Source organism: Clinocottus analis, unplaced genomic scaffold, assembly GCF_023055335.1.
Source record: "Clinocottus analis isolate CAN_PGR_092001 unplaced genomic scaffold, fCliAna1.0.p SCAF_22, whole genome shotgun sequence".
Classification (NCBI taxonomy): Eukaryota; Metazoa; Chordata; class Actinopteri; order Perciformes; family Cottidae; genus Clinocottus; species Clinocottus analis.
In genome coordinates this window covers 2,570,157-2,598,025 of record NW_027175954.1, presented here as the reverse complement: position 1 = coordinate 2,598,025, position 27,869 = coordinate 2,570,157, and the positions used below count along the sequence as shown (strand labels likewise).

General features: G+C 45.8%; 3 protein-coding genes and 1 long non-coding RNA gene across 4 annotated transcripts; all 4 read left to right on the top strand.

Moving 5' to 3' along the window:
• Nucleotides 1–201: 201 nt before the first annotated feature.
• On the top strand, nucleotides 202–10,679 carry LOC137793324 (protocadherin-23-like; the record flags this gene model as incomplete). The annotated part of the gene is made up of 8 exons (XM_068589416.1): nucleotides 202–1,932; nucleotides 4,920–5,111; nucleotides 5,256–5,487; nucleotides 6,276–6,512; nucleotides 8,273–9,298; nucleotides 9,949–10,136; nucleotides 10,382–10,481; nucleotides 10,594–10,679. Coding segments are annotated over exons 1-8 (3,792 nt in total), but the record flags the coding sequence as incomplete, so codon positions are not given.
• Nucleotides 10,680–12,235: 1,556 nt separating this feature from the next.
• LOC137793323 (protocadherin-23-like) lies at nucleotides 12,236–19,016 on the top strand. The gene is made up of 6 exons (XM_068589415.1): nucleotides 12,236–12,371; nucleotides 12,949–13,188; nucleotides 15,893–16,027; nucleotides 17,892–18,101; nucleotides 18,546–18,902; nucleotides 19,000–19,016. Exons 1-6 carry the CDS (start codon nucleotides 12,236–12,238, stop codon nucleotides 19,014–19,016), a joined length of 1,095 nt encoding a protein of 364 aa, XP_068445516.1.
• Nucleotides 19,017–19,102: 86 nt separating this feature from the next.
• Nucleotides 19,103–20,512, top strand: LOC137792802 (uncharacterized). The gene is made up of 3 exons (XR_011078163.1): nucleotides 19,103–19,406; nucleotides 19,491–19,604; nucleotides 20,346–20,512. It is a non-coding gene; the product is annotated as an uncharacterized lncRNA (long non-coding RNA).
• Nucleotides 20,513–20,551: 39 nt separating this feature from the next.
• On the top strand, nucleotides 20,552–27,625 carry dchs2 (dachsous cadherin-related 2). Its single transcript, XM_068589414.1, has 5 exons — nucleotides 20,552–20,823; nucleotides 21,616–21,746; nucleotides 21,859–22,145; nucleotides 22,824–22,965; nucleotides 24,578–27,625. Exons 1-5 carry the CDS (start codon nucleotides 20,552–20,554, stop codon nucleotides 27,166–27,168), a joined length of 3,423 nt encoding a protein of 1,140 aa, XP_068445515.1. The 3' UTR covers nucleotides 27,169–27,625.
• The last annotated feature ends 244 nt before the right edge of the window (nucleotides 27,626–27,869 follow it).

Here is a 27,869-nt window from a genome sequence, read left to right as displayed (position 1 = left end):
GCTGCTGAAATATTGTGATGGAGAATGACTGCTGGCTGTTTCCTCGCGCGCAAAAATGCACGGTGCGTTTACCTTTTTTTTTTTGGTTTGGAGAAGTGCTCCGGAATGTGATTGAGAAGCGTGACTTTTGAGACGGAGATAATGTGGCCCAGCTTCGACTCACACACTTAAACAGGTCAACGCCGCATGTGGAAAGGAGCAATGGGTCGAAAAAGTGCCGCGACGTGGCTCCTTCGGACGCTCGCGCTGTCGCAGCTTTGCGCGCAGGCGCTCGGGCAGGTGTTCAACCTGACGCTGTCTGTCAAAGAGGGTCTGCCCGCTAAAACCATCGTTGGGGACCTGGGAGCGGGGTTAAGCAGGCCAAGCACCGGATTCTTTATCTCGGAGAGCAGAGACTCTTACGTGTTCAGGGACTTGGAAATAGACGCGGACACGGGGATCATCTCCACCGCGGTGGTCCTGGACAGAGAGAGCAGAGACAAATACGAGTTTGTGGCAGCCACCCTCACAGGGGAAATGATACGAGTGAAGCTCGAGGTGGAGGATGTGAACGACCATTCGCCCGTCTTCCCCTCGGAGGAGGTTGACTTGGAAATCTCCGAACTGAGCCCCTCGGGGAGTCGCCTCCAGCTCGAAGGCGCTAAAGATGAAGACGAGGGCGAGTTCGGCACCCGGGGGTACAGGATCACGCAGAGTGACATGGGGGAGTTATTCCACCTGGAGTACCGCGGTGGATCTGAGGACCACGCGAGCCTGGACCTCATCCTCACAAACCGACTGGACAGGGAAACGCAGGACTTCTACTCCCTCGCCATCGAGGCCTTCGACGGTGGCGTGCCGGCCAGGACGGGGACCCTGCGGGTGAACGTCCGCGTCCTGGATGAGAACGACAACCCCCCCGCGTTCAACCGGACCGAGTACCACGTCTCGCTGGCCGAGGACGCCCCGGCGACGTCCGCCGTGTGCCAGGTCCACGCCACCGACCTCGACCTGGGCGACAACGGCCGAATAAGCTACGAGATCAACCGGCGGCAGAGTGACCCCAACGAGGTCTTCTCCATCGACGCCACCAGCGGGGTGGTGACCCTCAACAAGCCGCTCGACTACGAGACGCAGGCTTTCCACGAGCTGATCGTCAGCGCCAGAGACCACGGGGCGCAGCCGGAGCACAGCAGCACGTTCGTGGGCGTGAAGGTGCTCAACGTCAACGACAACAGCCCCGCCGTCAGCGTGCTGTTTCTCAGCGAGTCGGGCGACGCCGTGGTGTCGGAGGCCGCGGCGGTCGGGGACTACGTCGCCCGGATTTCCGTGTCGGACCCCGACTCTCTGGGGCAGAGGGTCGCCGTCGCGCTCGAGGAGGCCGCCGGGAAGTTCACGCTGACGCAAACGGATGATTTCCTGTACGCGCTGTGCGTCCGCGCCGAGCTCGACAGGGAGGAGCAGGATCTGTACGAGTTGAAGGTGCACGCGTCCGATTTGGGGAGCCCGCCCCTGTACAGTGAGACGTCGCTCCTCCTGAGGGTCACCGACGCCAACGATTGCCCGCCAGCGTTTGAGAAGGACGCGTACGTCATCAGCGTGTCCGAGGACGCGCCTCGGGGGAGTTCCCTCATCCAGATGCGGGCCCGGGACGACGACGAGGGCGTCAACTCGGATGTCAGGTACTCCATCCCCGAGTCCAGCCGGGACGTCCCGGTCGGCATCGACCCGGAGTCGGGCCTGGTCACCACGGCTGCGGCTCTGGACAGAGAGACGCAGGCGCAGGTTTGGTTCCTGGTGGTGGCGGCCGATGGAGGGGAGCCGGCTCTGTCATCCACGGCCACGGTCACCGTGCTGGTGGAGGACGTCAACGACAACGAGCCTGTGTTCCAGCAGCAGCTGTACAACGTGTCCATACCCGAGCACAGTGACGTCGGGAGCTGCTTTTTACAAGTATGTGGGAGAATAGTTCGCTTAAAGTGCACCAAACCCCCCCCCCCCCCCAACATTTTCTCATTTACCCCCCATGCCAATAGCAGATACATGTCCAGGTTTTGAGAAATGCCCCATCACACCAGTACACTTTTCAAGTTTTTAGGGGTCATTTTGAAGCATTTGTTGAACGGTTTGTGGTTGAAAAGCTGACAGGAAATGATGATGAAGTAAAGACCACTTGGTCAACTTTCATCCCATCCTGTTGAGGCCTCCAAGCCAAGTGAAATGAAGGACTTGTCCAGACAAACAAGAGGAGTTGTTTTCGTTTACGTCAGCACAGGTATTTGAACTAGAGTTCTCTAATCTTTGCTTTTCATCCTGTGAAATGCTGGATAGTTTTATCTTTTCCGCAAGTAGGCATTGCTTTATTTTAAAGGGTCACGTGGCAAAAATTGTAAGAACTGCTGCTCAAGAACACACCTTACTCACACTTTCGATTTAACAATTATCACTAGACTAGTTTTACAAAAAGCTCAGGATTCAAGCGCAAACCAGAGCAATTAAGAAAAGTCTCCAGTGTGATCATTTCACATCTTATTCTTGCCGTCAGTTTTTCACATTGCAGACAAAAGTAGCCTTCAGTCTGACGACACAAAGACACCAGTGTTCGTCCTGAACGCACACAACACAACAAACACACCCTTCCCAGTTCAGCTCTGTGACTTTATTGACAGTTGCGATGCCTGGTACGACTCCCGCTGAAGCCCATCACACAAGATACATTGACCTTGTTTCTGTACTCATAACAAACGGATTAAACATTGACTATAGAAATATACTTTTTTGCAATTGCTGAAACACACATTTTGAAACTAGGGCCAAAAGCTCTACTCACAAAAACCACAAACATACTGAAATATGCAAATAACGTGCATCTTTTGGAAGAGGCAACGTTCAATGTGTGCCATAAGTTAAAGATTTGTCAAGAGTCTTTGGCAACTGGTTTATTCTCAGTACTCAGAACTGCATCAGACTACTTTACGTGCCATGAACTTGCTCTGAGTTATGATCTAATTAATAACGAGTGTTTTCACAGGTGCATTCTGGGTGCAGGTGGCTGTTTAGTGAGTGTGGTATCTCAGAAGCTGCAGGAGTTAGTGGTGTCAGTCCAAAATACAAAGATAATATGCACAGTACATCAGAATAGTTCTCTTGGCAGTCCTAAAGAGATATAACGCTGGTTGAAAAGTCGTCGTGTGAGTCAGACCATGACCCGCGTCTGTAAAACTCCCTCTGCTCAGAGTTCATAAACCCTGAGAAGATATTTATCTTTATGAAAGGCGGGACATGAAAGGATCTCCGCCGGATCCGAGGCGTGTCTTTGCCTCTGCAGTTTGTCCGCCGCTTCTTTTCCACTGAAGTGATACTCTTCCGCCTTTGATTATGAGGATTGTTTTATGCTTTTATGATGTTGACCCTCTCTAGTAGAACAAGACACGTATTGTGCCTCACGATTACGACAGGTTTCATCTTCACGTCGACAGATAACGCTGACTTCACACCGGCCCGTCTGCTTATAGCAGATGTGTCGCTACACTGAGTGGCTTAAAGTTGTGGAAATGGATTCATACAACATAAAAACATGTAATACATCATTATACATAAAAACATGTAATACATCATACAACATAAAAACATGTAATACATCATTATACATAAAAACACATAATACATCATTATACATAAAAACACGTAATACATCATTATACATAAAAACATGTAATACATCATTATACATAAAAACATGTAATACATCATTATACATAAAAACATGTAATACATCATTATACATAAAAACACATAATATATTATTGTACAAAAAACACATAAATCATCATAGTACATAAAAACACATAATACATCATCGTACATAAAAACACAAATTGTAGTACATAAAAACACATAATACATCATACAACATAAAAACATGTAATACATCATCATACATAAAAACACATAATACATCATACAACATAAAAACATGTAATACATCATTATACATAAAAACACATAATACATCATACAACATAAAAACATGTAATACATCATTATACATAAAAACACATAATACATCATACAACATAAAAACATGTAATACATCATTATACATAAAAACACATAATACATCATACAACATAAAAACATGTAATACATCATTATACATAAAAACACGTAATACATCATTATACATAAAAACATGTAATACATCATTATACATAAAAACATGTAATACATCATTATACATAAAAACATGTAATACATCATTATACATAAAAACACATAATATATTATTGTACAAAAAACACATAAATCATCATAGTACATAAAAACACATAATACATCATCGTACATAAAAACACAAATTGTAGTACATAAAAACACATAATATATCATACTACATAAAAACACATAAATTGTAGTACATAAAAACACAAATTGTACTACATAAAAACACATAATACATCATCATACATAAAAACACATAAATTGTAGTAGATACAAACACATAATGTATCATACTACATAAAAACACATAATACATCATAGTACATAACACACAATTCATCATACTATATAAAAACACAATACATCATTGTACATAAAAACGCATAATACATCATAAAAACACATATTACATCATTATAAATAAAAACACATACATCATAGTACATAAAAAGACATATTACATCATCATAAATAAAAAACACATACATCATAGTACATAAAAACACATAAAACATCCGACACCATCACTGAGAGGCGTTTGAGGGCAGAGCGTCTCTTCCTCTAGTTTTATTCAGTGAATCATTGACGGCAGGTCCAGAGGATGTTTGAGTGAAATCCATTGAGGATCATGTGAAACTCCTTCTTCCTGATACTTCTTCTAGTTTCTCCTGAATGCGCCTCAGATGTTAATAACGGTGTTTTATTCCTTTTTTTTTTAGCTCGTTGCCACAGACGCAGACGGCCCCGAGTTCGGCACGCTGCTCTACTCTCTGTCCGACGGCTTCGACATGCAGGACAAACACCCGCTCTTCAAAATCCACCCGCGGACCGGAGAGCTGTGCGTCTCCCAGGACGTCGACCGAGACTCGGGCCAGACGGTCCACGACATCCTGATCAAGGCCGAAGATCCAGTGAGTGGATTAGCTTTAACATCCCGCTCTCTCGCCCGGAGCGTCATCGTTTACGTCCGAGCGCCGTGGTGGTGACGAGAACCGCGGCGTCGCTTTGCTTTCCCAAACAAAACTCTCTTCTTTCCTCACTTTTCAAAACGCCAGGGCGGCCTGAGCGCTCAAACCTACGTGCACATAGAGGTGGAAGACCTGAACGATAACGCTCCGGTGTTCAACCCCGACGAGTACGCCGTGAGCATCAGCAGCCACGCGCAGCCCGGCACGGAGATCCTCAACGTTATCGCCGCCGACCGAGATTCCGGCGACTTTGGACGGGTCAGCTACGCCGTCCTTCCCGGGGACGTGTCCAGTTTGTTCACGCTGGATAAGGAAACAGGTGGGCAGCCATGAGAAAACACGGCTTTTTAGCATCTTCACTGTTTTGTAAGTGTTTTGAGTGGCTTAGAGGGGGGGGGGGGGGAAACAGGTGGATAGTTACACTTTAATTGAGTTTTTATCTGATTTTGACTGGTCACAAAGATCCATTCAGTCGTCTTGCAGTAACTTATGTGACTGCAGTGCGGCATTCAGGGATGAACGGCTACTTAACGTTGTGTAAGTCCTCTTGATCACCAGTGTCAGTGCTCAGCAGGGGTTGACGCAGAAGGCCCAAAGCTTTATATCCCCGTGAGGCCCCGAGCAACGCAAGATTGGCACGCGGCCGTAATGTAATGCTGAATAAAATACTGAATAAGACACAAAGATTTTCACAAGGTGTATCTTAACTTTTTCTTCAGGCTGCTGTTGTTTTAGTTGTATGTAGCACTGCTCACGTGAGACCTACTTTTTAAAAGGACGTTTTGATTCCAGCGGATGCAACTCATGTTATTTACTGATCAATCTGATGATTATTTTCTCAATAAATTGAATCATGAAACAAAAAATCTTCAAATTTGACAGGAAATATCTGTCAAGTGACAAGACAAACCTGTATTTTTTTTTTTAATTTTTGCTTTAAAAAATGATCAAATGACTGAAAAATCTTAGCACAAATCTTAAGGAAAACTTCTACCTGGTTAAATAAAGGACAATACAGAAGACAAATGACTGGTCATAAAGTAGTGGAACGTGTGGCCTCGTGTGAGCTTCATGACTAAAACATGTAACTTGTTTCCGTCCCTGCAGGAATGCTCCTGCTGACCTCCACGCTGACCCACCTGGGTGCAGCCAGTGTGAAGCTCTCAATAACCGCCCGGGACGGGGCGGGCTTGACCTCAGTCAGGCCCGCAGAGGTCACCATCCATGTTTTACGCAGCGCCCAGGCTCCAGCTGTGTTCAAGAGGTCTCGCTACACCTTCACGGTGCCTGAGGACGCACCGCCGGGTACTCCTGTGGGGTCGGTGGAGGCCATGAACCCGGCGGGTGAGCGCATATGTGGACACATTCTCGTTTTCTGGTCAAAAAGCAGCCGGAAAACAAATTTACCCCGTCCGGTTTATACAAAAACATTGAAATAAGGTGAACTAAATGAGTGAAACGCAGTGTTAAAGCAGGATTTGTCCTGACAGATGATAGTGACAAACACAATTGAGCGATCATTGTCATTGTTTAAATCTCCTTCCACACGTCAAGAGCACAGAAGTAAAGAAGAAGTTTAATCTTTAATCCTCATTAGCCACATGCAGAGATGATGAAGGGTCAAAGACGTTTTATATATTGTATTAGTATTCTGAGTGGTCAAAGACAGTCATAAACTTCAAAATACACCTGGACTGGTGGAGAATGGATCGCTATTACAAATGTGCGTATCATAGCATTTGTTTAGCAAGAGCTTATTTGATGTTTTTGAAAGTAAAAGTGAGTTTCACATATAACAAACACAGAAAGAGGAGATAAAGAAGTTTGCATTCTGCATAATATTTGATGTATCTTTAAAGCAGATCCTTCAGGATTATCTCTTTGTGGTCCTCGAGTTATGGGTCACTAACTCCACTTAGTCCCTCCAGCAGCTAAAGCGCTCCCTGACTCGAGACAGTCATTTAAGGTTGTCTAATCAATTAACAGATTAATGGAAACAACAGCTTTGGGCCTGTTTGACGGGGCCGAGCGCCCACAAGCTGTCTGCGTGTTTCAGTGTTTGGTTGGTCGCTACTGAAGAGCACCAAACACTTGGAGGGGATTAATGAGATCTCCTGATCTGTTCTGTAATTACTTGTTGTTGTTTTATTGTGTGTGCTGTGTGTTTATGTTGGGGTTCCTCTGGGCATGCTTTACCACATTGGACTGCGAATGTGTCGACTCATTTTAAGATTTTCTTCTTCACCCAACTCTCACACAAACCGTCTTGTTACAGCACCAACCGTCAGCGATGATGAACGTCTGGCTTTTTTCACTCATATCACAAAGCGGCAAAACTGGAGAGATAACAAAAAAAAAAGACCCCAAAAAAATCCTATTTCGTCCCTTACTCGTCTTGCAGATATTTTTGTTTTTTTTTTGTCCTGGATTTCTGTCTCTGACATTTCCACCTCTTCCCCAAAAATCAAAGCAGCTGAAAGTTGTTTGTGTTCTTCACAGCAATAAGAAATGACATTAAAAAACATGGCAACTATAAACACCTCTTGCCACAATATATAATCAGCAACCCAACTCATGAGCTGTTGTCAGCAGAACTACTTTCTACCAAAGAAATAGTTCCTCTGAAAACTGTTTGCTGCTGGTGTGTGCATCCCCCCGCGTAATGGAGACACAAGCTCCTCCACAATTTAATCCGGCTCAATAAATCTAAGCAGGAAAGAATTCTTGTGTTTTGTGCAGGGCTGCACATACAATTGAAATTGTATTGAAATTGCGATATGGACGACTGCAATTTTCAACTCACAGGAGGCCGAGTGTGTTTTTCAACTTGATATTGTTGTGCGGCATGTGTTGACTCATATGCTATAGACTGAAGAAAAAACAGTACAGTATATTTTTTTGGCATACTGACTGCAAACTATTGATTAATATGTAATAGATACTGTTTGTATCGGACTGGGAATTTTCATGAACCTCCATGGTTTTGGGGAGGTAGAAATATCTAAAACGTCCGGACCATTTTTAGTTTTTGACTTTAGCATTTCGTAGACCAGCGTTTACTGTTTTGATGCTCATCTATTCATAAAATCACTTCGCCTCCACAGACTCAGAATCAGTGTCCTACCGGATCTCCTCCGGAGACCCTCAGGGTTTGTTCTCCGTCCAGCCGAAGTCCGGCCTGATCAGCAACGTCAACCCTCTGGACCACGAGTCCCAGCCGTACGCCCTGCTGATGCTGCAGTCCTTCACGGACGCCTCTCCGGTGTACAGCACCACGCAGGTCAACATCACCATCGCCGACGTCAACGACAACGCTCCGGTTTTCCCCAAACCCGGCGACGCCATCACAGTGTCCCAAAACACGCCGCCGGGCACGGTGTTGTTCATCGCGCACGCGCACGACCGCGACAGCGGCGCCAACGGGCGGATGCAGTACCACCTGAAAAGTACCAGGAGTGGGATGTTCGCCGTGGACCGCGACCTCGGGACGGTCACGCTGGTCCAGAGCTTACAGGCGGGGCACCAGCAGAGGTACAGCCTGGAGATCGTGGCTAAAGACGAAGGGGAACCCTCCCTGAGCTCCACGCTGACCCTCGCCGTCAACGTGGACCGCACCGCCGCCGAGGACAGCCTGGCCTTCGAGACGCTGGTCTACCAGGTGGAGATAGGGGAGGGCTACAGGAAAGATTCCAGGGTCATCCAGGTGAGGGCGCACCGCAGCCGGGCAGCCCACGCGTCCAACTCGGGCCTGGCCTACTCCCTGGAGACGGAGGCCGGATTTCCTCCGGCCCCGTTTCGCGTCCACCCGACCACCGGGTGGCTGTTCCTCTCCCACGACCTGGACTTTGAGACGGAGTCCACGTTTCGTTTTCGCGTGCTGGCCGCGGCCGGGGAGGCCTCGCCGGCGAACATGACGGCCACGGCCACGGTGATCGTGCTGGTGCTGGACGTCAACGACAACCCGCCGGCGTTCAGCAGCGAGGTGTACTACTTCACCGTGTCGGAGGGGGCGTCGCCTCAAGGCCTGGTGGGCGCGGTCAAGGCCACGGATAAGGACTCTGGGAAAAACGCACAGCTGTCCTACATCCTGCTCACCGATGGGAAGTTCTTTCGCATCAACGCGAAAACAGGTAGACAGATTTGGTCGCGCTTACTATGGCACCCATGTCTACAATGTGTGTTATAAACTGCTAATAGCCCGGTTTAATCATAGTTATAAGCCATCATTATTATTCACAATGCGTTACACAAAATGCAAAACACATTATAAAGCATTTTATAGTAAGTGTCGTAATATTTCATGATAGCTGGTCACTAAATCTCCTTTTTTATCGTTTATAATGTGATTATTATGTGGTTAGAAGTATCTTTTAGTGGTATTTAAGTAAGGTTAATAATATATAATTGTATCTATTAAAAACAACACAAACGGTTGTGAAGTAATATTTGACTTAAAAGCAATTTAGAGTTACTCATAATCACATTTCAAGGCATTATTAATAGTACAACAGCGGAAATTATGATACACATGGGGAAAACAATGTCAGTATTGATACTTGACCATTACAAGTTATTATGAAAGGCTTTATAATGCGTTATGATTATTGTTATAAAGCATTATAAAGATGTATGAGTGCTTATAACTTTGATGATCCCGTGATATGAGAAGATTATAACTTATTATAAGTATGTTAAGGATGTTTAAAGTGTATCCAAAGAGTCACATCGATAACGCCACCTTGCGCCCTCACCTTTTTGTCCCTTCTGTGTACCCTTCCAGGTGAAATTATCAACTGGGTGGCTTTGGACCGGGAGCAGCACGGCCAGCACAGTCTGAAGGTGATGGTTACGGACCAGGGCCACCCTCGCCTCAACGCCACCGCCACCGCTCACATCCTGGTCACGGACGTCAATGACAACACTCCCCAGTTCACACACCTGCCTGCCAGCAAGGAGCTTAACGTGCAGGTAATGGCGTTAGAATCTCACCTGGATGCTGAACTTGAGCGTGTGTGGTCCTGCTAGACGGACAGACCTTGAATGGCTTTGATGTGTGAGGTGTTCTGCTCACTTTTTCCCCTTAATGACACGTCTGCATCATGAACTATTATATTTTCATCCGCTGAGATTATGGTAATGTACAATTAAATGCACATAGGCATCTTCAAAGTGTGCAATGTGGTTATATATGCAGTCTCACCCACTTGTTGCAGGTATGGGCCGGTCTACCAGCTGGCTCCTTGGTGACCAACATGTTTGCCAAAGATTTAGACGCAGGAGAAAATGGAACAGTCTCACTGTCTATGGTTACAGGTGAGTTGCACACACACACACACACACACACACACACACACACACGATGCGTGTTCCCTGTTGCAGGGTTATGGACGAGTTCCCGGGTAGCACCGCCTTGTGTTTCTCTCAGCTGACTTACAGGTCGAGGGTTTCGGACACTTTGAGATCGACGGCGAAAGCGGAGACGTCCGAACAACGGAGCTGTTCACCGAGAACACCGAGCCGCTCTACACCCTGAAAGTAACGGCCAAGGACGGCGGAGTCCCTCCTCTGGAGGACACTGCAGTCCTTCATGTCCAGGTGCGTTCATCGCTCCACTTTGTGCCAACACTACTGGAGGGAGTCTGCGTGTACTGATTCTGACTCAGAAATTAGTCTTATCTTGTAATTGTAATTGTTGTACAACATTGAAAAACATCGTTTATTGACTATGTATTTATTTCGAAAACATCCGCTTCTTCCTGCATGAGGGTTAGGGTTCATTTTGGATGCGGTTCAGCACGGGGTCATTAAATCTGTAATAAACACGGTGTCACATTCAGGCGCTTTGAACATTACGATGGAAGTATGTGACGGCCACTTCCATGCCCATAAATTGTAGGAGGTTTTGTCTTGGCGTCATTTGTTTGGTGTGAAATAAAACCATTTTAACCTGTAGAATGGATCAAAATGCTCAGAAAGGACTCCAAAATCCCACATGGAGACACTAAGACCTTGAGGAACATCATAGAAAGCGTCAGCTCTGGACAGATGCCAAGTACATTTCGTTGTCACAGTAGTTTTTTATTTATGACTATGTGCAATGACACTAAAGTTGAATCTGAAGCTTCTCAGCAAGCCGCTCATCGTCAGTAGTGAAGCCGTATATCCTCTGAATGCCCAAGATATCTAATCTGTGGTTGTAAAAGTTTGTGACGCTGTGTTCTATGCTTTAAACCCAGGGTTCTCTGACCTCAGGGATCTATGGCATATGTCTTTGTTCCTCCCTTCTAATTCTTCCCGGTGTTTTGGCTTGTAATGTCACATGGTAGCTGTGAGTTTTAAAAACAGTATTTCACCCGCAGGTCCACGGGCTGCCGGCTCTGTACGGCCGCGCCGAACCCCAAACCACGAGGCGCTTCACGGTGAAAGAGGACGCCGAGCCGGCGACCGTCATCGGCTCGGCCGCCGTTTCGTACCCAGCGAGAGTCCACTATTCCATCTCCGAGGGCGACGGGAGCGTCCACTTCGGCATCGACGGCTCCTCCGGGGACGTTTACGTCAACCAGCCGCTGGACTACGAGTCGGCCGTGCAGTACCTCCTCCTGGTGCGAGCTGAGGACGTCGCGCTCTCCCCCGGCGCCAACGTGACCGTGCCGGTCAGCGTGATCGTGGAGGACGTCAACGACCACACGCCCTGGTTCCCCGACAAGCTGGTGACGTTCGGCCTGCGGGAGGACGCCGCGGTGGGGTCGCTGGCGTTCGCTTTCCACGCCAGGGACGCCGACGGGACTTTCCCCAACAGCGACCTGCGCTACTCCCTGACTTTGGACGCCGAAGCGAGCAGGTCGTCCCCGCGCTTCCCGTTTCAGATCAACCCGCGCACGGGGAGCCTGACCGTAACGGCGCCGCTGGACCGCGAGACCAACCCCAGCTTCGCCTTCACCGTGACGGCCACAGACCAGGCCAAGAGGAAGGGCGAGCGGAGACGGGCGTCGGTGACGGCGCAGGTGTTCCTGCTGGACGTGAACGACAACCGGCCGGTGTTCATATCGGCGGACGCGGTCCAGGTGATGGAGGATGCGGGAGTGGGGAGTCTGCTGCATCATTTTGTGGCCATAGATGGAGATCTCGGGGAAAACGGGGAGGTCTCCTACGTCATTATCGCTGGAAACGAGGACGGATTCTTCACACTGGCGGAGAAAACAGGTAAGATTCATATATATAGAGAGATAGACTGGGTGGATATATCAGCAGGTAGTAGCTCACTACTGTTTTATTTGTATTGCTGTATATGTCAATAGATAAGACAAAGTCAATTTGAGTGCAGGAAATTTTGAAGCATTTTACTGTTTTCTAGCCATTTTAGTCCAACTGTAAAATGTCTCAGTCAGTAGATGTTGTGTGTGCACGTTCTTTAGAAAAAAATAAGTACCTTATAAATAATTTTGTTTGTATTGGATATACATCTTTACATTTAAATAGTCCTATTGGTATTTGGCTCTTCAGTCCACTATTTATTGGGAATCTTTTCATGAAATAATTTTCCTGCCGAACAAAAATATTCTGATTGGTCAAAAGATTGAAGCGCCTGAAAGCTTGACATTCAAAATAGTTCACGTTTGTGACCAAATGAGCAGAAATCAAGGTTTAAAGTGACATTAAAAACGACATGCTGAAAAATCGGTATGTGGTTTTGTTTGACTGCGTGTCGCTCTCGAAGGTTTAAAGCAAGATTACCAGACATCGTCATCCCATTCAGAGTTCATCTTCCTCCGTCTTCCAGGCCTCCTGCTTCTGTCGGCCCCTCTGGACTACGAGACGCGGCGGGTCCACCGCCTGACCGTCCGCGCGGTGGACCGCGGCCGGACCTCGCTCTCCTCCACCCAGACGCTGACGGTGGAGGTGGAGGACGTGAACGACCAGACGCCCGTCTTCAGCCAGAGCGTCTACAACGCCAGCGTGGCGGAGAACAGAGACCCCGGAGAACCAGTGATCCGGGTCTCTGCCGCTGACGACGATTCAGGTGATAATTCTGAGATTATGATGAATTATCAGCATGTTTGGTCTTAATTCTGTAGTTTGGAGTTAATGCTTTCATATAGAAGTAAAATAATGGGAGACAATGATTCAGTTTGTTTTTTAACACATAAAAAAGGTAGCACTCGTCGCAACCCTGGATTAAACGTTCGTAATAATAATTAATCTACAGTTTATCATTTCGATAATTGTAATAATCGTTTTGGCTCACAAATTTCCAAAGGACCAAGATGATGGGCTGACCAACATCAAAAGACTAAAGACTTTAAGTTTATTATCACGTCAAATACATGAGCTCACCAAATCTTTACAATTGAGAAGCTGAACTTTTTTTCCAAGCCGTCTAAGAAAAGTAAAGTTTTTATTCACTTTAAAAAAAAGGGCACTTGCATATTTTGTTTTTTTTATGTGTTGTTTTTTTTTACAAATATACACACTGCCTGTGAGAAAATAAAGAATGATCTGTATGACCCGACAACACCTGAGCTCCTGTTGATGGAGATTGTTGTCTTCTCTGAACATCTCGGTTATGTTTTATGAGGAAACTGTTAGACGAGCTGCGGTTTTCCTCCTCGAGCATTTCGGTTCAGCCTGAACTCCTTCTGTGGAGTAAAGATGGCAGTTTGCCTCCAAGGAGCCTAGATGGCAGCACTAGCTTGTCTCCTCGAGGCCAAACAGCCTCAAACCAAACAGTGCCACATAAATATAACATTAAACACATCAAAAAAATGTCTGAACTCAAAAAAATGTTCCTGTATTTTATCATCAATGATGAACACATGAATAGTATTTTTTTTTCTGTAGCATTTGAACCTGTAAATATTACTAAATGTCAAAAAGAGGAAATTTCCCTTCAACATTTCTCTGTTTTAAGCGGTAATAGTTTGTTTTTACTGTCTTTTAAAGCAAAGTACCACATGACAAATGCAGTGGAGCAGCAGCTCACTCTGCCGGGTTTTGTTGAAACTTTGTCGTCTGTTTTGTTTCACTCCATTAGCGGTTCAATCGGGAACCGACCCCCTGCCCCCTTTTCCTCCTCCTTCATGTGCTATATGTTCGCTGTGCATCCCGGTCAATCTCGCTCATCTAAACCCCACGGTCATATTCGCAAATCTACACATCAGTCCTGTTTATTTAAACACGTCGTGTCCTTTTAAATACTGAAGGTAGAGGGCATGAGGCAGGAGGATCTGCACAGGAGGGGTTTCGATGTGAACAGGGGGTGAGAATTGTCCAAGAACAGCAAGCATACGGCTCCTCTGGGAGATTTTGAGAGGTCCTCTCTCATGATGATTTCCATAATCCAAGCCATCTGTGCCAATAGGCGCCGTTGTTTTCATCTGTCTCCTCAAATCGCCTCGTCTGGCAGCTCAGCCCGCTCCGCCAGCAGTCTTATTTGATTATCATTTCTGCTGCGTCCCCCCACCACCACCACCCCCACCGACGCTCCCCCAAAAAGATGACCATTGTTTTGTGCTCGTGTCGGCCTCGGTATCCAGTTTCCATGTGTTGAAGTCAGTCAGAGGAGAAGTAGAACATCAACGAGTGTGACAGCTAACCTTTGTGTTACTCGCGGTTTCACTTTGCGGCGCAAATGTTCAAAACGTTCTGAGGGATTTTAAAAGAATCGCTGAGTCGTCCTCTGGGTCAAAATTGTGTAAAGAAATGAAATAAAATACAACCCATATCTTGGGAAAAGAGCAAATATCAAATACCATTCAAACGTTTCAATCCACTCATGGAACCATTGGCAGAAATGTTGGTTTACTCAAATTTCTAAAAGACACATTTTCTCACTTAGCGCCGGAAAAAAAACAACAACCATAAAACATCCACAGAGCGAGCAGCAGTTTTCATAGAGACTTGTTTCTTTGTGAGAAAATAGTTCCACTAAAAAGTGAAGAGAAGTCGGCCTTAATGACTGCACGATGCAGGTTTTTCTTTTCTTTTCATCACACCAGCTCTCATATTGTCTTTTCCCCCCTGAACACTGCATCCATTCATTGTCCAGTCCAGGTGAACGGAGGACAGTTTCAGGGCCGGTCGGCTGCGGCAAAAGGCCTCTCAGATTACAGTTTTCCTCCGCTTAGAGGTGATTCTGTGATTTACTAAACCCCCATGGTCCTGTTTTCAATATGGCATCTGTCTGAAAAGGAAGCCATAAACATGGACTCACCTGACGAGGTGCTGAACTCAACCTCAGGACCCATGTGACTGCTAAGACTGAAAGAAAACATGCATCTAGAAGTAGCATTGTCTTGTTTTATAGAGAGAAAAGAAAGCTAATCGATGTAATGATTGACTTCTTTTCAGGTCTTATTCATGACAGACAATATTTCACGTCTAATGCGCATGGAAAAATGATAACGGAAATAACTTTCAGTGTAGACTTTACTTTCAAATTAAACAATATTTCTATGTAGAGCCATATGTTAAATATACAGCCTGGAAAATTGTCTTTTTGGATGACATTTTTGCTTGATAGAGATTTATACAAGAGTTGGTGTCATTTCTTTCTCAATGTTTTTGTTACAGAACACTTAACTAAATAAATAACCATATTAATAATGTTGGAACCTTTAATATACATTTTTGCTTGTGCTATATTTGAGTAGTTTTCTACACATTTTTTCTGAAATGTAGTTTTGAAGCCTGTAAACGAGCGTTCACCTCCCGTGTTCCTCCCCCAGAGGAGAACGCCGTGGTGTGGTACAGTCTGCTGCCCGGCGCCGGCTACGAGCTCTTCAGCATCAACCCGTACAGCGGCCTGATCTCCACCGCCTCCCACCTGGACCGAGAGCAGCAGCGTCACTTCACTCTCAGAGGTACAACACGAACGCCCTTACGCCTGACAAGACACACAAGAGCGGATAGAAATAGTGCCTTGAAACGCACTTTTGTCCTCGAGGAGCGGTTTGAAGCGATCGTGTTTGTCTTTTCACTTTGAGGGGCGTGTGGTACTTGTAATTTATTACAACACTACCTGTTCAGAAACCCTGTTGAAGAGACGGCTAAGAAGACATTGAGGTGGCAAGCCTCTGCTAGCGTCACAGGGAGTTTCATGAATACAATTTAACACTCACGCTTCATTACACAGCTCAGGGCACCACATTAATTACTTTGTTACGTAACGTCAGGGCGCTAAAACTTTCTAAATATTATACAATAGGTACAGTGACCTCAATATCATCCAAAACAACCAAAACCAATGTGTGAATATTCATGGTTTACACAGTGAAAAGTCAAATTGACCCTAAAGAACACCGACGCGAGATATCATCGTGCTAATTTGGCGTTTACCCAGTTGTCCCCATTAAATGAGGAAAATTCATGAAATATGAAGCAAAAAAAAAATGATGTCAATCATTTATTCGGAGACATTAAACATTGAATGGGGTCAAATTGACCCCAAAGGTAATAGGAGGGTTTTAAAGAGCGCCATTTTGGAGCTCCGTGGATAACGGTGCAATGCGTCGGTCGCCTGATTCCCCTCAGATTGATCACATGGTACGTTGCCTTCGCTGAGCATCGTTTCATGACGTCCAGATGGGAAAAGAAAACCCTTATTTTTTTTTTACAAGTTAGGTGCCGATGGGTCAATAATCTTAACTCTTCGTAATCTCCAGATGGACACAGGTTTAGAGATTAAGTTGTTGTAGGTTTAAAGTTTGTGTTGACCAGCTACACCTACAGGACATCAGTCTAAGGGTTGTAGATATATATATATATATATATATATATATATATATATATATATATATATATATATATATATATATATAGGAAAAGTAAAGCTGCCACATAAAGCCAGTTTCAAGCGGTTTCTCTCCTTTCTCATTCCTCTACCTTCTCTCTTGGCACGCTTCTCAGCCAAAGTCATAAAGAATTCAGTCTTTTGTTTGACGGCAACATAATTCAGCCGATTTGATTTATGTCGAGGAAACGGTAGACCCTTTAACGGGCTGAGCTACAGTATGTCGAACCTCCGCTGACTGCTCCCTCTTCCTTTTTGAAGTGTTTGCTTTCACTCTCCCGTGGGCAGACACAGCTATTACATTCAAACTACTCCGCCGTGTTTAATGATAAACTGCTTTCAGATGTTTTTATCATAACATTTGCGCGGTGGGCGGTATGATGAACAATTAAAGTTAATAACAGAAAAGCGCAACGCTCTTGAAGTCGTGCCAGAATCACGCGAGGCTTTTGTTGGGAAATATTGAAATATGTGGGGACAATTTGCTCTGCCGACGGACGAATTTGGAAAGAAATACAAATTTTGTTCGGCGCGTCTACAAAGCTGTAGCAGTATATGTAACGTAGACTGGACTATTGTTTGTTTTGTATTATTCTTAATCCCCAGAGGATGAATCCTGAAGATGTTTTGACCCCCTGAATTTACTTCTAGCGCCATCATCACGTCAAATAACTGAATGCCTCAAACACTTAAGCTTTGAAGGTATTTGGTCATAGACTAATATCCTTTCCACCAGCCTCAGTGCTTTGTTTTATGTCAAACATTACACCCTTTAAGCGCCTGCATGTTAACAAAGTAAAGTGTAAGTTAGTGTGATTTGCAGTGCCCCTGGTTAAACAACTGATTTCCCCTTGACTATCAAAGTTAGATAAAATCCCACAGAGATTTCTGCCGTGAGCGTAAAGGTGTGTCTTCCTCTTGGCTCATGTCTGCAGTCCAGGCTCGTGACAGCAGCTCGCGGCCCCTGTCGGGCACGGCCACGGTGCTCTGCTCCGTGCTGGACGACAACGACAACCCTCCGGAGTTCATGCAGTCCTCCTTCCAGATCAGCCTGCCAGAAAACCTCCCTCCAGGGGTGGTCCACACGGCTCAGGCCTCGGATCCAGACCACGCAGAGAATGGAACTATTCACTACTCCATTTTAGGTAAGGAGCCCAGGGAGAGCGCTCCGTCTCTCACGCCGTTTGGGTCGCGATTTGGTAGTTTTGGCTGTCATTTCTATTGGCAATAAAACATTTCTCACCAAGTTAATAGCTGAGATCCGGGAACTCGTTGACATTATGAAAAAAAAAGAGGTTCAAAAAGGGGAAAGAAAGTGAGCGATCGCACAGGTTTTTAAACAAACGCTGAGGTAAGAAAATGGACCCAAACTGTCCATTGTTCACATATATTGCAGTTAGCAGAAGAACTTACTCGCTGAACTTTGAGAAATCATACTTTCAATTATTGTACTCGCAACGTTTGTCTGCGCAAGAGATTTCAGGTGGTTTAGATTATTTGGCTCAACTATTGTCTGTTTTACAGCAACAACGTTAAGATCTCATGGTGAGAAATGAACCGGGAACTTCCTTTTCATTTCTGTCTTTCAGATGAGGACTACAGAGGCCGCTTCACCATCAACAGCCGCACCGGCGCCGTCAGCACCACGCAAGTCCTCGACCGCGAGGAAAGGCAGAATTACACTCTCACCATACAGGCCCGCGACTATGGCCCCACCCCGCTCAGCTCCTCCACCCAACTGCAGCTGGTGCTGCTGGACCAGAACGATAACGCTCCCTCCTTCGCCCGTAAGAGCTACCACGCCTCCGTCGGCGAGGGCCTACCCGCGGGTGCCGAGGTCCTGCGCGTCGGCGCCTTCGATCCCGACGAGGGGTCCAACGGGGACCTGACCTACTCTCTGACGGAGGACAGCAGCCAGGGGGCCTTCTCGGTGGACGCCTTCACGGGCGCGATCCGCACCACGAGGTCTCTGGACCGGGAGAGCCGGGCGCAGTACACCCTCCGGGCCGTGGCCGCCGACGGCTGCACCCGGGGGCCCCTGAGCTCCGTGGCGTCGCTGACCATACAGGTGGAGGACGCGAACGACAACGCGCCGGTGTGCGAGCAGAATCCCCTCAACGCGTGGGTTTCCACGCGGACTCTACCCAACCAGATCGTGACCACGGTGGCGGCGAGCGACGCCGACCAGGGCGACAACGGGACCGTGCGCTTTACGCTGTCGGACGAGGAAAACCTGTTCGACATCAACGGCGAGTCGGGAGAGATCTCCCTGAGGAGACGAGTGAGAGCGGGTTTCTCTGGCAGGAAGCTGCAGGTTGTGGTTTCAGACAAAGGACAACCTGTCTTAACCTCCACCTGTCTGGTTTTCATCCATCTGAAAGGAGAGCACGAAGGACTACAGTTCACAAACAAAGTGTATAACGCTACCGTCAAGGAGAACAGCAGAGCTGGTAGGTGTTCCTCCTCTTTTTCTGTTTTGATGCCGTTAAAAAAAACCCTCATCGACCATTTTACTGTCTTCTTTACTCGTCAAGGCACTTGGATTGCCAAAGTGGAGGCCAGTGACCAAACCAACAGCAGACAAAGGACCACCTACACCATATTTAGTGGCAATGAGAATCATATTTTCTCCATCAACCGTCACACGGGTAAGAAACCAAACCAAAACATTGCTTCGGTTCCTTTTTTTTTGTTCTTGCCGCCCGTCCAAAGTCGCTGCTAGAGTTCACTGGTTATGATTAACAGATGGGATTCTTGTCATGTATTTACAGGAAACTCATGCATGCTTTCATCAATTGAATTATGCTAATAGCACAAATTCTCTTTCACTCATCCATTTTATTTTCCACGAAAGCTTCCAAAAAACAACTTTGGATTTCCAGTCTTCGCAATTGTTTTGTGTTTAACCAAAAAGAGCGTCTAATCCGACCATTTTGGGCTTTTTGTTATTTTCTGTGGTTCTTTTCTAAAGGTCCTTTCAGCTAATCTGCTTCATCTGGTTGTATATAGACCTCAAGAATTATGAGTGTTGCCTGAATTCATCAGATTCTTCAACAAAGTCTTTTTTTGGATACATGTTTCCATAAAGTAATGAGGTAGTCACAGTTACACTTAAATACACTTTATTTATTATACTGACATAGGAACAAATACTTTTTTTTTAGGGTAGCCACAAAGACTTGAACTGAAACGTGCTTCTATCAACACCTTTTTGTAATGGATGAAGTGATGTTTTTCTTTCCATTACAGTGACTACATTTTTCCCTGATATGATTTAGAAAAACAAAATCTTGAATATAATACAAGTCTCTAATGTGGTGCTTGCACAGTTTTCGGCATAAAGTGACTATATATATATATATATATATATATATATCCCTGTCGTCCAGGTGAGATCCGTGTGCAGAAAGACAACTCTCTGGACTATGAGGTGAGCCATGAGATCCAGCTGGTGGTGCTGGCTGACAACGGGCTGCAGACGGCTCACTGCCGGGTCTCCGTCCGCCTGCTGGACACGAACGACAACGCGCCGCTGTTTGAGCACAGCAACTACAGAACGGCCGTCTGGGAGGGGCAAGCGCACAACACCTACATCATGCAGGTAGACACTATTGTGTACGCCCCGTTTGCCATTGGAAATGCCGCGTGGTTTTTGTCGTATATTCAGTTCTTGTCAGATTTGATGAAGAACGATCACTCCACGTATGTTCTGCAGGTGTTTGCGTCCGATGCCGACAGCGGGGTGAACGGGCAGATCGAGTACTCCATCGTGTCCGGTGACCCCAACGGCGCGTTCGTCGTAGACTCTGTTCGTGGGATTCTTGCCACCAAAGTCTTACTGGACCGCGAGATCACTCCCTCATACAAGTACGCCGACCTCAAGTACTAACAAGTATTACGGAAGCATTTCCAGAATGTAGGATGAGACCGCAGTAGATCTGTAAGTACTTGGAGAGTCCTCTCACAGCTCGCCGCTCCGTTTTCCAAGTTATCCGTATTCTATCGGATATTTTCACTTTCATCATCAAGCCATTTAACCACAGTTACTTTGTTTGTGTTCAACAAACAACTTCCCATGAGTATTTCCCGTTGGCTCAGTGCCAAACCCTTGTGGAAGCTGGAGTTGCTGAGTGCAACAAAATAATCATTGTTTGTGAGCAGATAAAGTATAAATGGGAAGTCATTAAACGTGTGTGGGTGCAGTGAGACGGCCGTTATGGCACTGCGGGCAGATCGCAAATGGCTGCAGCATTTTTATCTATGAAGAGTCATTGTGGCAATCAAGATCTACAGTTATCTTCCAAATTCATGCATGATTTACTACTTTAATAATTGAAAGATGTCGACTAAAAGTGAGAGGACAATATCTTGTGTTGCAAATTTGACAGTGCAAACTGTTAAAATCGATTTTTGAAAGCTTTCTGACCGATTTCCTTTTTAATTTTTATGAAGTAGTTGAAAGTAATTCAGTGCAAGGGTCAAACATCTGCGAAAATGAAATCATTACTGATTTCAGAATATAAAGACAAAGTACAAATACTTAAAACATCAGCTTTATTCTATTACTGGGACTCTATATGTCATTCTTTTCCAGCCCAGTATGATACAATGATACCAAATCCTTGTGCAAAGCGTCATCATGCGTGTACTGCCTTGCAGGCTGGTTCTGCAGGCAGCGGACATGGGGAACCCTCCTCTCAGCAGCACCGCCACCTTCAGGGTCCAGGTGGTGGACGTCAATGACAACAGCCCCGCCATCCCCCCCATGGAGCCGGTGTTTATCTCGGAGAGTAAGACACGCCCCCTCTGCTCTCTGACTGCCTGCACTCATTCAGATATAAACACTGACTCTGTTCTTTATCTATTTGTGGACTCATTTCCCTGTTTTCTGTTTGACTTCAGACCTGCCGGCAGGTTACATGGTCACGCAGGTGACCGCGAACGACGTCGACCTGAGCTCAACCATCACCTACAGCTTTTCAGGCAACAGTAGCGCCAACTTCCCCTTCGCTATTGACCGATACACTGGTGTGGTCACATTGACGCGAGCCCTGGACTACGAGGAGCAGACAGAGTACACGTTGACAGTCTGGGCGTCCGATTCCCTCCACCAGACGACCGGAGAGGTCAATGTTAAAGTGCTTGACGTCAATGACAACGCCCCGGTCTTCACCAAGGTCTCCTACCAGGTACAGAGGAGATATTTATCAATCAATAGGTTCAAGGATGACAGGTTGATGTCAACAAGCCGTAAAAAAAAAAAAAAAAGATCATGTAGGAAATACGGCATGTGTTGTTCAGGATTTATACGTTGTGAATTACATTGTTTATTAAGAAGAAAGAGTCTTTTGGGCTGACAGGTTGTAAAAGTTGTTGCGCTCCAGTAATGTGCTCAGTTATGTCTGTAATGTTGGCGAATGCATATTTAGAAAAGAATAGTCCAAATTGAAGCAGAGCAGGTTGATACGTCTTTACTTTTAGTCCCTCGTGTGGGTCAATCCACAGAAACACTGGCTGCTCAGTTCACATCATGGAATTTGATTGCAGTGCCCCTTTTTAATAAAAGGTCACAAGGTTCTCACTTAGTTAAGTCAGAAGTTTTTAATTCCTAATGTATGAATTTGTTTCCACATCTGTGTTCCAGTAATTGTTCTCAGTTTAAATGTGGGAGTATGTATTTGAGGGGGTCATGAAATAAAGTGTTAACTAATGAGAAATTCTGCTTTAGAGATTTTTCAAACAACCCAAATGCTGAGTTAAAAGCATTATCTGGATATATAGATATTCCTTTATGATGGATTCCTTAATGTAGAACATGCATTGTGATCTTACTGCAGGTGTGACTCATTATTTTTTCACTCTTTAAGGTTGAGTTGTCGGAGTTGGTTTCAGCGGACACGCTGGTTTTGTCCGTGTCCGCTACCGACAGCGACTCTGGCCTCAACGGGAAGATCGCCTACAGACTGCTTTCCTCTCCTCTACAAGGCTTTTACATCAAGCCAGACAACGGTGAGAACAGCTTTTCTGACGGAAAAGGCATCCTGCAATAGATCTAAATGTCTCATTGACAGTTGAACCCCACTGTATGTATATCGAGTGAATTTATATATAGAAAAGTTGGAGGTAAAGAAGTCAGCAAAGGGAAAATGATCCAAGATGTATTGCAGTTCTTCTGTAAAACGCATTACCCGAAGCTTTACAAGTTGTATGACTTATGACTGTCTGTTGGTCTGATTTTCATATTCATCCCTCCTATTCTCTCCATTAAAATCAGTTTTTCTGGCATAGTTAAAGGGGCACATGCCAAAGAAAAGGGCACAGAGAAAGACTTTCTAAGCAGCATACAGTATCAGAGGTTACTAAAAGTTGTCCTTCTGCCAGCAGCACTATATTTCTCCAGTGTTTATATTTCGCTTGTCTTCGATGTGCGAGTGGGTTTCTTGGGCAGGGGGAGAGAGAAGCAGCAGAGAAGGCAATTAGAAAGCATTGAGATAAAGTGCTTCAGAGGAGCCATGCCTATCCTATTATCTCCCTTTTAAAAATGTCTAAACCAAAGAAAGAAGATAAATCGCGGAGAGCTGAAATGAAACCACCCCTCCTCCGTTCTGGCCCGTCTTTTCCACTCAAGTGTGATTTATGGGCTTCTGTCATGTTTGAACTCTAAAGTTTAATATCAAAGAAATGTTTTTTTGTCTATATTTCGCCATGAGGAGCACAAATGGAAAGTAAAAATTGCATCAATGTTGACCAAAGCTCTCTAAATCCAGAACTTTAATATGGTGCTTTGGTAGTCCGGTGTCTCTGAGTGTTTCCAAACCTATTTGTTTCACAGACAATGAATGGTGCTGCTTTAGAGCCTCAGAATTAATAAAGTCACCCTGTGGGAAAGTTTAAGTGGCAATGAAGTAGAACAATGACTTGAATGGACCAACATCTTATTGCCATCCAAGAAGAACAATTGTTATGTTAATGTTAACAGTCTGCATGTGGAATTCATTCAAGAATAGTCATACAGGAAATGATGTTGCATTGCGGTGTCTAATGACATAATTTAGATTAAACCGCCAGTATTTTGTCATATAGACAAACAGACATGTTTTATAGGTCCTTTTTTCCTGAAAAGAAACTAACTATTCCAGAAACAATCACTGCATTTGTTTAACCATGTGTTAAATCAATCGAAAACACTTTTATAGTTTTACATTGGTGAGACCAGATGTTGGGGCTTTTTGAGTTTTTCGAAAGAGTTTTATTGTAAAACAAAATCAACATTGTTTGAATGAGTATTTGATGTCTCGCCAATGTAATGGTTTTGTTGAAATTAAAACAGATTTTAGTATCCGACTTTTTTTTTTTTTTTTTTTTTACATTCAAATAAATCTGCCAACAAGAGAACTGTAACTTTAGTTGGACATGGTGGAGCGTTCATCGTGCCAGATGCTCCTCGCTGGTCGGAAAACATCATCAATTTGCTGAAATGTTGATGGTGTTAATAGTCTGTTGGTTTTGTCACTATCAGCAACTTTAACACTGTCTTTGGATCGTTTTGTACGATTGAAAAATGATTTAGGGCAGCTGTGCAAAAAATGATTGGCCCAATAACTCATGATTTGTCTTGCAGGGTCTGTTTTTACCAATAAGCCCTTGAAAGCCATCACAAACAGCAACCTGATCCATCTTCTGGTCGAGGCCCGAGACGAAGGCGAACCTGTGCAGTCTACTGTCACCGCCATAGACGTGCTGATCCTGGACACCAACGACCATGCGCCTTTGTTCCACCAGGACATCTACACGCTCACCGTCCCAGAGGACACGCCCACGGACACCACCCTGCTGACGCTGTCTGCAGAAGACCAGGACTGGAGCCCAGAAAACACCCACTTGGACTACGGCTTCCTCAAAGGAAATGAGGAAAAGCGATTTTGCCTGGAAGTAAAAATGGTTCCGGTTGAGAATCAGATGAGGAATGTAGGAAAACTTGTCCTGTGCAACCCTTTAGACCGCGAGACCACGGAGAGCTACGTGCTAACAGTTAGCGTGTCTGATCGAGGAATGCCTCCACTGAACAGCTCCGCTGTTGTAATGGTTACTGTGACAGACTGCAACGACAACGCCCCCGTCTTTTCAAGCACAGGATACCATGCTCAGGTGAGTGAGAACAGCCATGTCGGCACCAGGCTGGTCCAAGTCAGCGCTCAGGACCCTGACCTGGGAACTAACGGCCTGGTGCGCTACGACATTATCTCAGGCAACAGCAAAGGTCACCTTCAGCTCAACCGTCAATCTGGCCTCCTGGTGGTCAACCACTCGCTCGACTATGAGGAAGACTCAAAGTACACCCTCACCATCCGAGCGTCAGACGGTATTGAATCATCTGAACAACGTAAAGTGTCATTTACTGTGGTCTTCGTCACCGTGTTGGATGAAAATGACAACACGCCGTACTTCATGTTCCCGACTGTTAACTGTTCGGTGCTGGAGAACCTCCCAGCGTTTACCCACACCTGTTCTGTCCATGCTGTCGACAACGACTTAGGCCTCTACGGCCAGCTCTCCTACTCTATTGTGTCCTCCTGCTTCATGGACTACGGCAGCGGCAACCCTGAGAAGAAGGAGGCCTTTGCCATCGACCCCTTAACAGGCGACATTCACACCAGACAGACCTTTGATTACGAACGCGAGAGTGAGTACTGCTTTGTGGTGGAGGCCAGGGACAAGGGTGACAAAGCGGCTACAGTGAGAGTGCAGGTGGCCATCAAGGGAGCGGATGAGTTCAGTCCCGTCTTCACCCAAAAGCAGTACCATTTTCTCCTGCCAGAAAACGCCAAGCCTGGAGAGACCGTTGGCTACGTGATGGCGATGGATCACGACGGAGGGGTGGATGGGCTGGTGGAGTACTCCCTTGTGAGGTCATCGCCGTTCTTTTCAATAAACAAGACGATTGGCGCCATTTTCGTGTCATGGCCTGTATATCGCAGAAGAGGCAGCCACGCCGGTGACGACATGGTGGAGCTGGTCGTGTCTGCGGGTAGTCCCAGATTGGCCTCCAGGACCACCGCCTGCCTAGTTTTCGTCAATATCTCCAGCTCAGCTGAAGCGCTCACCGGAGTGCCTCTCGATCCGCACATGCTCAGTTTGAGTGTCTCGCTCATCATGTTCCTCCTTGTCCTCCTCATTTTTGTGGGCTTGGTTCTCAGGTACAAGATCAAGGAAGCGGCAATCAGAAAGGCTGCTGCAATTACCACAAACCTGAACCACGATACGGGCTTATTCGATAGATCTGATAGCCAGAGTGCAATCTCTCTGCAGGAGATGAAACAGCCCCCCATCTTGGTGACCAACAGGGATGTATCGCACCCATACACCCAGTCAGACTCAAGCGGCCGTGGATCAGCAGAAGGCGAGACTGCTGAGGACCAGGAGATTAAGTGGATTAATCAGTACCCCTGCCGTAAAAGAGACCAATCTCAAGGCAACCAGGCCACCGAGCTCCCAGACTCTGCTTTACCCGGGGACGATATCTCCTGCCACTCTATAGATGTAGGACCGGAGCACATTTTATCCGTCAAAAAACGTTTAGTCACAGGGATGGCCAGCACAGAAAGTCTCCATCACTTCAAAGAGGAGGGAGGCGGTGAGGGGCTACTGCCCGCAATACTCCGGGTGAGGGATTTGGAAGAGAGCATGAGGACAAATGGGTACGGTCCCCTCTCAGAAGCCCACGCCGCTGCAGATTCTCTCTCTTCACTCATGTGTCCTGAGGAGCAGGTGCAGGGCAGCTACAACTGGGACTACGTTTTGGACTGGGAGCCCAGCTTCCAGCCTCTGGCCTCGGTTTTCGCCGATATCGGGATGCTCCCTGACGAGGAGCTTCAAGGCGGCCGCGAGGACTTGGCGGCCGCCATGTACCCGCCGCCTCTCATCACAGGAGTAGCTCAGTCTGGCATTAGGACTGTACCTCCGCGAAAACCGGGGCGCATGCCGAGCCTGAGAAGGAAGCCGTCTTACCCCAAATATGTGTATTCTCCCTTAGGCAGGAACACAGGACTAACCCCTTCAGCCATGACACCCACTTTCTCCCCATCGCTGACTTCTCTCACCATTAGGACGCCCAGTGCCTCACCCGTTGTCTCTGAGACCGGGGTGGGGGGTATCAGACTTGACTCAGGACCCCTCACTGCTAGCCTATTAGAGGCAGAGATCCAGGTATAGGCACAAACTTTGAAACTTTTAATAATGTTCCTTCGCCATCTGACGGTATATCCTTTGGTATTTTAAAAGGCTTAAAGGGACACATTTTAAGTAAAAAATGTATTGACAACTTTTTTTTTTATTGTTTAGGCTAATGAGTTTAGTCTGAAAGGGGCAATATCAGGCAAAGTTGTCATTTGAACATTTATTAATAATGTATTAATTTAATTACTTTCTTACAATAAGATTGAGATTGATTTCATAACTGGCTTCTGTGATCAAGCCGGCAATTAATTATTTAATCTTTTATTGTAAACGTGTTTGTAAACACTGTGTTAATGCTGTTGGTTGCAGCTTCTACGTGAAAACCTTGGTTGGTTCAACTTTAATAAGCGAAGAAAGGCAATATTGCATTTAACAGGACTGTAAGTACAAAGCCAGCTTTGCCTCTCTCTTCTTTAATATCTTCTGCCAATAAACTGCCAGTGAAATTGCTTGTCAAACTGAACTTATTGTGTTCCTTCAATCAAGAACTGTTCTTAATTTTTGTGTTATATTCAATTCTAAGTCATGCAGACAAAACAAAATGATTCAGTGACGCTAATTCAGTACATATTCAATAAATCACATTTCATTGTCATGTCACTAGTCAGCATAAAAGCAGATTTTCATAAACTAGTACCAGATTCTGGTCGTCCTACTTTTTTTAAATATTTATTTAT